Source organism: Acanthopagrus latus, chromosome 6 (assembly GCF_904848185.1).
Source record: "Acanthopagrus latus isolate v.2019 chromosome 6, fAcaLat1.1, whole genome shotgun sequence".
In the NCBI taxonomy this organism is placed as follows: Eukaryota; Metazoa; Chordata; class Actinopteri; order Spariformes; family Sparidae; genus Acanthopagrus; species Acanthopagrus latus.
The window spans coordinates 22,292,335-22,300,582 of NC_051044.1; the positions used below are offsets into that span (position 1 = coordinate 22,292,335).

The 8,248-nt window shown below is 41.5% G+C and overlaps 1 protein-coding gene across 2 annotated transcripts; it reads right to left on the reverse strand.

Annotated features, from left to right (window-relative positions):
* Positions 1–231: 231 nt before the first annotated feature.
* LOC119021169 (ellis-van Creveld syndrome protein) lies at positions 232–8,106 on the reverse strand. Of its 2 annotated transcripts, none has more exons than XM_037101239.1 (20): positions 7,581–8,106; positions 7,374–7,487; positions 7,128–7,214; positions 6,619–6,842; positions 6,454–6,538; positions 6,232–6,330; positions 5,981–6,109; positions 5,696–5,857; positions 4,988–5,204; positions 3,918–4,066; positions 3,607–3,705; positions 3,306–3,518; positions 3,060–3,154; positions 2,697–2,898; positions 2,341–2,565; positions 1,995–2,130; positions 1,575–1,677; positions 1,349–1,475; positions 1,157–1,253; positions 232–1,073 (listed from the first exon to the last, which is right to left on the reverse strand). In XM_037101239.1, exons 1-20 carry the CDS (start codon positions 7,758–7,760, stop codon positions 949–951), a joined length of 2,868 nt encoding a protein of 955 aa, XP_036957134.1. In that variant the 5' UTR covers positions 7,761–8,106; the 3' UTR covers positions 232–948. The 2 variants fall into 2 exon arrangements, with proteins under 2 accessions (XP_036957134.1, XP_036957133.1); XM_037101238.1 differs by having other exon boundaries at positions 3,060–3,169; positions 7,581–8,103.
* Positions 8,107–8,248: the final 142 nt, after the last annotated feature.

Below are 8,248 nucleotides of genomic sequence, written 5' to 3' on the forward strand. Positions count from 1 at the left end.
AGTAGTAGCACTCTGCTGAAATCAGAATGGACATCTCTAATTCACCTAACAACTCACTGAGCAGCACATCCATCATCCAATGTACTCAGGAATCACCAGGAATCAATGGGGTGAATGAGCCGTGGTATGAAAGGCAACGTGGGTGGAGGTATGGGACAATAATGTATGACTGTCGGGCTTGTAGCATGGGGCTTCAGTATACCAGGTGGGAAAAATACCAAAAATGAAATTAATGCTTTGTTATTATTATTTTTATGCGATGTTTGATGCTACATGGCATTTAGAAAAAAATACAGACTAATTGCAGAAAGACAACATTTGTCATCAATCCAACATGTCAGTAAACACTTCTAGAAACATTTAAAATTAGACTGAACAGTCCTTATACACACTAATTTGGGACAGATGCGTCACACTTAAAGGAAAAGTTCACTCAAATATGAAAATTAAGTCATTAGTCGGGTGAAGTTTCGCAGTCGCCAAACAATTGTGGATCCTCACAGCAAAGTAGCATTGCAGCATTCTCCTAAACTGTAGTAGATGGGGACAAAACATGAAATGGCTTCAAACATTTGTTTACACCCTATTTACAGACTACACTTTAGCTGCTAAGCTCAAAATGTTAGCAAGGATCCCGTTTGAAGTAGGTGCACCAGCTCAGTCATGCATCAGCGTTTTAAATGACGTCTTTTCAAACTTCACCTGACTTTCCACCTGCATGAAGGTGACTAGACAATGACTGCATTTAATTTTTGGGTCAACTTATCCTTCAGTGCAACCAAACCAGAGGTACCATCCTTACGGTAAAATGGCTACCAACAGACATGTAGTTACATTACATTATAAGGAACCAACTATAAAAATAAGAGTAACACTTTTTTACGGGACATCACTGCAGCCTATATATGGAGACATTACTGCACTAAGATTTCAGCTGAGATGTCGTTTTCATTTCTTCTTTGGTTTGGATTTCACCGCTGGAGTTACAGCCGTTGGAGTCAGGGAAGGATTCAAGGCCGGATCTAATGCTGGGTTTAGGGCAAGCAGGTCCAGTATATTAACACTCTGATTACCTGTGAAAATATGATATAATGAAGGGCAGAGTCAGGGAAGTGACATATGAATGTTTTTACTATTTCAAGTAGAAGATGCTTACCCATGTTGTCCTCATCACCGCTGGCTTCTGGATCTGAAGTGTGGAGAGAAACTCGGGCCAAGGCTGCCAGCTCCTTTATGAAGCCTTCTTCTGCCTCCTAATGGACACAGGAACACAGTGCTCACAGGGAGTAAATCAACCCATAAACTTATCATTAAGATGAAAAGGCCAGATAGCAGGAAACATACTAACCAGCAGCTGTGCTTTGCTCATTTCCATGTCCCGATCCTGCACGACTTTTTTCCGCCTCAGCTCCTCGTATATCACTCCCTGTTCCATTTCACACTGCTCCAACACTTTCCTTTTTTGGAGTTCAACCCTGACACACGAGAAAACACAGAAACAACCAAAAATATTCTTATTGAATAAGACAAAAGTGTGTGGTACAGATAGCTGGTGTGGTGCAGTGTTGTTGTACCTCTGTTGAAACTCAGCAGAGGTCGGTTTCTTGCCCCAGTTCATCAACTCCCTCAGCAAGGATCTGTGAAGCTGACTGCTGCTCTCATGTCTCTCACTCTCATCTGAAGGAAAAGTTTACAACAATAAAATGAAGTGTGTGCACCTTTACTGTAAATGTTTGATCTACTCAAAACTGTATACACCAATGCATAATTAAATGATTCTGCCTCAGCAGTGAATAAGATGACATGGTTGGTTAAAAACTCCTATTCTATTAAAGATTAATATTTTGGTGAATTAACAATTCACAGTCAGTTATGCTTCAAGTCTCAAGTCAAAATCCTAGCAGTCATTAGACTATTGTAAACATTTTATTTATGACTGGCTAGAGTTTGTACAGTCGTGGACATGTGAATGTGTGTTGTGATTGTCATCATACCCTGGTCTATGTTTGATCGATCCTGTTGTAGTTTTTTGATGATGTCCTGCAGGTGGGAGTAGTAGCTCTGAACCAGAGCAGTGAGAGAGTCTTTGGTCACATACACACTCTCCGAGGCAGCTTCTGTCAGGTGGCGCTAAATAGAAAAGAGGGTTTCAGTAATGCAGTAAACAAACTCACATATATCAGCAGCGTGCATTTCTTAATGGATTACGCGTTTCCGTACTTTCACATTATTTATATAGCACATATTTGTGATTTAAAATCAAACAGACTGGTAATCTAACTTTCTACATTTGGGACCTTTACTAAAATAACCTTCAGAGGAAAATTATCCAAAACATACCTTCAAGCCGTCATCCTCTTTGGGAGAAGTTTGTGACTCAGTGGGCAGCGTCTCCATCATCTGTTGGATGGCGTGGCTGAGGGCGTTGCCTAGCACTACTTGTGCATGGCCCTGAAGAAGCTCTGTCCCCGTTTCTAGTTCAGACAGGAACTCCTGTTGGAAGCTGTGGCCCACCAGCTGACTCTCTGGACCCAGATGCCTCTCTGCCAGGCTGGCACTGCTGTTCTGTGGTTGATACGGGACAAAAACAGCATTCAATCTGCTTTGAACTTGGGACATACTGTATTTTACTTTCACAAATTGGATTTGTTTTGAGGTGCTTTAAAGAGTGGATTAAGAAAATACATATTTCTCACCTTGAGAGCTGAATTGATACAGGGCTGGCTTTTACTGGGGTCATCCATTAGCACAGCTCTAAAATCATTCTGAGAGAGTGCCTTCAGCTTGGACAGCCTCATCTCCTTAAGCATGTGCAGACAGAAGTGCCTGACCACAAAGTACCTCTGCAATGCTGCCAACAGGTGCTCATGTTTCTTCTCTATCAACCTCCCTACTTGACTGAGAAGAAGATCATGTTGCATTATTTCCAAGTAACTCGTAAAAATTGATTTAGATACTGCATAAGGCGGATATTGCCTGATAGGAGAAGGCTGTGTTGTTGTTTTCTTTCACACCCTAAATATGCCATAAACATTGCGTAAGAGGTCTTGCAGTCTCACCTGTCGAGGGTGTAGCTCTGTCTGGCCACTATGGCTCTGAGGATCTTCATCTGTTGTTCACTCAGGTGTTTGAGACAGGCCTGCACCAGAGCCATCTCCTCACTCCACACCTACAGAAAAAGAGGCTCATTTAGAAACAACGGAAAGTGTTTTTTCAAATTAAACTCCTGCAAATTTGATTGACATGAAACAATGTTTAAAAATCAATCTAAAATAGTTATTGATGAACTGCTAGATGGTTCCTACCTGTCCATCTTTATCCAGCTGAGCCCTCATGTCCCCCAGTTGCAGCTTAATAGTGCACTCTGCCTGCTGCAGCTGTGCTGCCAGCTCCTGCTCAAGATCCAACCACAGCTCTTCACAGCGCTCGGCAGAGAGATTTGTCTGGGCGAGCACAGAGGTGCAAAAGACGTCCTTAGTGATCTCCCCAAGCCTCTTTGACCAGAAGGTACGGAGTTTCTGGAGAGAACATATTGAAGAATAGACAGAAAATACATTTGCAGAAGTATGAATGCAGGGATACAAAATAAAGCATTTGATCTTTTACCTTCCAGTGGTCACAGAGGGTTTCAGCAACCCTGTTGTCCTGCTGCTGCTCTAAGTCTGAAATCTGCTGCCTGTGTTTTGTCAGCAGCTCCTGGTACATCTGGAGGAAAGGTTACATGGTTTAGAAATCAGAATATTTACATGCTTCCTTTTGTTTTTCTACACTGTCTGTGTTTTCATCTATATATATAATCATTTGGAATAGGAAAGAGACTTGGGAACCCAAAATAGATGATTATGAGCCATTATGACCCATTTATCAAGTAGCAGTCAGTCCTGATCTACATATGGAGGTAAATGGAAGCGCCTGACCTTGGTGAGCTGCTGCAGGTCACCGTGTGCCTGTCTCAGTTCCAGGGCACAGCTCTTCTCCTTGGTCTGGCTCCTCAAAAGCTTCTTCTTCTTGGACTCCATTCTGCTGCACTTGTCGTTCACTAGCTCCTTTGTCTTCCTCCTGCACTCTGGAGACGATGGATGAAATTTTGGATGAGCCAAACTATTTGAGTTTTTTAGAAATAACGGCAGGTTGTAAAGCCAGCTGGATGACACTGGTAATAATGTTCATGTGTAGAGACTGTTGTTTTTTTATGCATTTGGGCCGAGACGGCTAAAGTTAATGTATCAATCTGATACGCATCCCAAACAAGCTGCAAATGTAAATCAGCTGTCTTTCTCCAGAGAAAGTGTTTTTGTTGCTGATACTGTTTGTTTTCTAATCTTGAGTCACACCTCCTGATCAACAGTAAACATTACTATATGGCCTAATGAGGCTACTGACCATAAAAGAAAAACATATTTCACCCTCAGTTTTTCCCCCTATCAAGTAGTTGACTGAATCCCTGTGTTTTTTATTCTGAGAGACAGTCATTGAAATACCACCTTTACTGTTGTTATAAATAGCTATACAGTTCAATGGACTTAGAGGAACAAGCTGCAACGTTGATTTGAACATGATAATCTTGCCTTATGTTGCTATTATAGGTTAGCAGCAACATTTCTGTGTCAAGTGTGTGCTCAACGGTTGTGCATGAGAGTCTGAGCTGCAGTAACAGGCAAGATATTCTGTGCAGTCCTGACAGAATCTGACCTTATTTAAGACGCTGAAGATGATTCCCAGAAAATGGTCTATTTTGAGAGACTACGTCAATTAAGTTTGAAAAGTAGGCTAGACGTTGTCCACTCCTACCTGCCACTGGAAACTAGTTGATTATAATGTCAGAGAATGACACATATATTTGGTCAGTATTTGGGTAACTGTGTTACTACGCTGATTTTAAATGCCATCCATCTGTAGGCCATCACCTGTTGATTCCTGAGTGCTTTGCTGTGAAATTCTTCAAATTAAACTGGAACCATTTTCACTTCTCCTTCTGGTATCTTACCCTCAGTGCACTGTTGAAGGCCTTCGGTAAGAGTTGTCTGGACCTCTGAAAGTATCTTTTCCATGTGGCTAAACAACATGAGGTCATCGCTTGTCAGCTGCTCCAGTGTTGTTGCTATCAGGCCCTGCCTCAGAGACACTTCTCGCTTTAGCAAGGCAGGTTGGGACTGAAGAAGCCCAGTCAGCTCCTCCCACCACAACAACTTCTGCTGGATCCTCTGAGAGATGTGGAACAGAACAGACATGGGTCAGCTTTTTTTTCCAGCAGTTTCTCACATCATGACACCAGCGATGAGAAGCAAATCGGATGGTATGCCAACCCATAGTTATTACTGCTTTTAGGCGTGGGCCTAGATTAGATATTACTGAATATTGTAATTTTTCACAATTTTGCATATCAACCAGCTGTTATGGCACCTACAAACTTTTATTTTGAAAAGAAAATCCATGCATGGCAGAAGAGGCATCGCAGGTCAATAATAACAAAGTGGGAAAGAGGGTTAATACAGGTTAACTGGCCTGATGCAGCAGATAAGAAGAACAAAAGCTCACCAGTTTGGCAATATTTCAAGTTTAAATGAGAGATAATGGTGAGCCAAGGGATTTGAATGAGGCTTCTTGCTTGATGTCTTTGCTGTGAGACAAAAATTTTGTCTATCACAATATTTGAAAGGGACAATATAGACAGATAGACATATGACTACTTTACCTTTAGATCAGCTTCTTGTGTGTTCATCAGGTGGTTCTCTATTAACACAAGAGTCTGGATGTGAGAGAGAATCACATCCTGGGCTTCATCTGCAGATAAAACACTGGTCCTCTTCAGAAGATGCTGGCACAAGTCCTCCAACTGTTTGCTGAAGCGCTTAGACTGTGAAAAGAAACTGACATTAGTTTTTTCTTTCAGAACTGTTAGTGGTCTTTAAGTCCTGTATAATTACTAGTAGTTTAATTGTTATACAAGTTTATTTATAGGTTTTCCTATCTGATTTACCACTTGAAGGCCATGCTCAAGAAGATCTTTCTGGGCTCTCTCAATCTCCTCCAATGTACAGGGAGCATCATCATTTTTCTCACTGGCAGAGTGGCTTGTTGGAAACTGCTTCTTCAGTTCGTTCAGTTCCTGAAATCACACCATACATTTCTTTGTTTTGAAATCTCAATGGCAATGTTTCTATTCATGGTTAATTATGTTTTTATTTACAACAAAGAATATATGATGAGTATGATGAGATCTGGCTCTACCTCTTCTTGCATTTGAAGAATATTCTTGGAGAAGTCAGCATCATTTTTGTCTTTTGGGAAACGACAGCTGAATACCATTTTAACCATTTGAAGATACATCTGTAGCATGAAAAAAGTACAAACACATACAAATAAAACAACCATTTCAACTTTGACACACTATAAGAAATATACTGGATAACAATTTTATGACTGTGTTAGAGAAGAAAGTCACAAAATTACCAGATATTTTTCTTCCTGAAGCTGGGAGCAATGTTGCTGTAAATCCTGCAGGGCCAAACAGTAAAGGCTGATCCTACCTTCGAAACTGCGTAGATAACAAGAGTCTCATCACTTCCGTCAAACTCAGGTTTTGAACATGCTCTAAGTTTAAGGTGTGTTTCCTACCCTGGTTGTGTGAGCGTGTGAGGGTAGTGGGAGACCCTGGTGAAGCTCTGATTCTGCAGGCTCCTTGGGACCAGCGAAGAGGAGATGAACTGACTGCTGTCATCGTTGTCCTGCTCTTGGCTCAGAGACTCTCCCTCCGTGGAGGAGGATGACTCTTCGTTAGGCATTGCTGGCAACTTGGAGTGCTCATGTAGTGATGGGTTGGATGCTCCATCTGCTAAAGGCTGACAGATACGTCATAAACCAGCTAATTGCGACAAACTATATGATACCTTAATGATGCTCAATCATCCATAAATCGGTTTGCAAAAAGGTTTTGTATTAGGCTACTACTTCTAATTAAAAAAGCACTGTGAGTAAAGGATTTGATACTGAGACATCTACGGAAGTGAGACTACAAATTATACAATGCCTTATTAAGGAGTGTTGTAGAGTCTACTAAATCATGCACCTGGCATGAGGGTGTGTGGTTATTATGTAGATATGTTGTACATTTAGGAGAGGCTTACTCTGTACTTTTGGTTGATGGGATAAACCACCTTTGCTCTGGATGCAAATGCAGCCACATCACTGTTCATGGGTGACTGCTTCTTCTCCTGGACAACGAGTAAAAACAGACTTAATAGGTCACTGGGAAGTTACTTAGTGAACATCAAACATGAGTAACCCTGAATGAATCATCTGGCAGTTATTTCTAGGCATCTGACAGCAATATACTAGCTGTCACGTAACCTGGTTGTTAAAGAAAGTAATACTTTGTCATTGGTGGGGACACTGGGAGCCTCCTTTCTGCTGCTGCTGACACAGTCACTCTGGTTGTTGTCCACTTCTCCGTCATCAGGTTCAAGCAGACGCCTTGCATTGTAACCCTGTTGGCATACAAAAATATTCAACCAAAAACGGGACATAATGTCGTTGTCTATGAAAAGTGATGAAGCTAAAGTTGAGTGTTGTTCGCTCACTTGTCTCGTCAACAGCAAGGGTTTCAGGCAGTAGACATATAGTAGAGCAGCTGCTAATATCCCTGAAAGACCTCCACACACTGTAGCCACAGTCAGCAGTCCAGTGTATATATGCAGAGACTCGGCGAAACTGACCAGCACATCGGTGCTGCATCCCGCTATCGGGTCCTGCTCTGCCATTTCCCAACAAAGCAGATAAACATAAACGTTATGGATGTTAGCATTTTGTCGCCAGCCTCCAGTTAGCTAACGTTCCCCAAACTGTTCAGCTCGAAGACAGTAAATTAGCTCCAGGTTGTTCTCGTTCAAGTTTATTACTTGCGTAGGATTTTAAATGTTGGGTTTTTTTCCGAATTACTAAGTTTTATATTTTAAAACATTAGCAACCTACGATGTGCGACAACTTCTTCCAATAAAACTTTTTTTCCCTAAACGACAAACTTTGTATGTTAGCCAATGGGAGGACGGAAATTTAACAGGAGGACGAGCTGCGTCAAAACAGATAGATTTAGCCCGGAAAAGCGATTAATTCGCCTTCAATATTAAAGCACAGTAGTATTCATGCTGGGGAATGGCGATATTTTCCTCCACAAAAACAAATACACAAATGCGTACGGACTATATGGAGAACATCCCTACTGTTCTTGTTGTTTGTTGGAATATTTAGA

Coding starts and splice junctions, on each gene's coding strand:
- LOC119021169 (XM_037101238.1), bottom strand. CDS start 7,760: ATGGCAGAGCAGGACCCGATAGCGGGATGCAGCACCGATGTGCTGGTC. Junction 7,488..7,580: donor CCTTGCTGTTGACGAGACAA/GTGAGCGAACAA, acceptor GTATGCCAACAG/GGTTACAATGCAAGGCGTCT. Junction 2,131..2,340: donor AAGAGGATGACGGCTTGAAG/GTATGTTTTGGA, acceptor TTTTCTATTTAG/CGCCACCTGACAGAAGCTGC.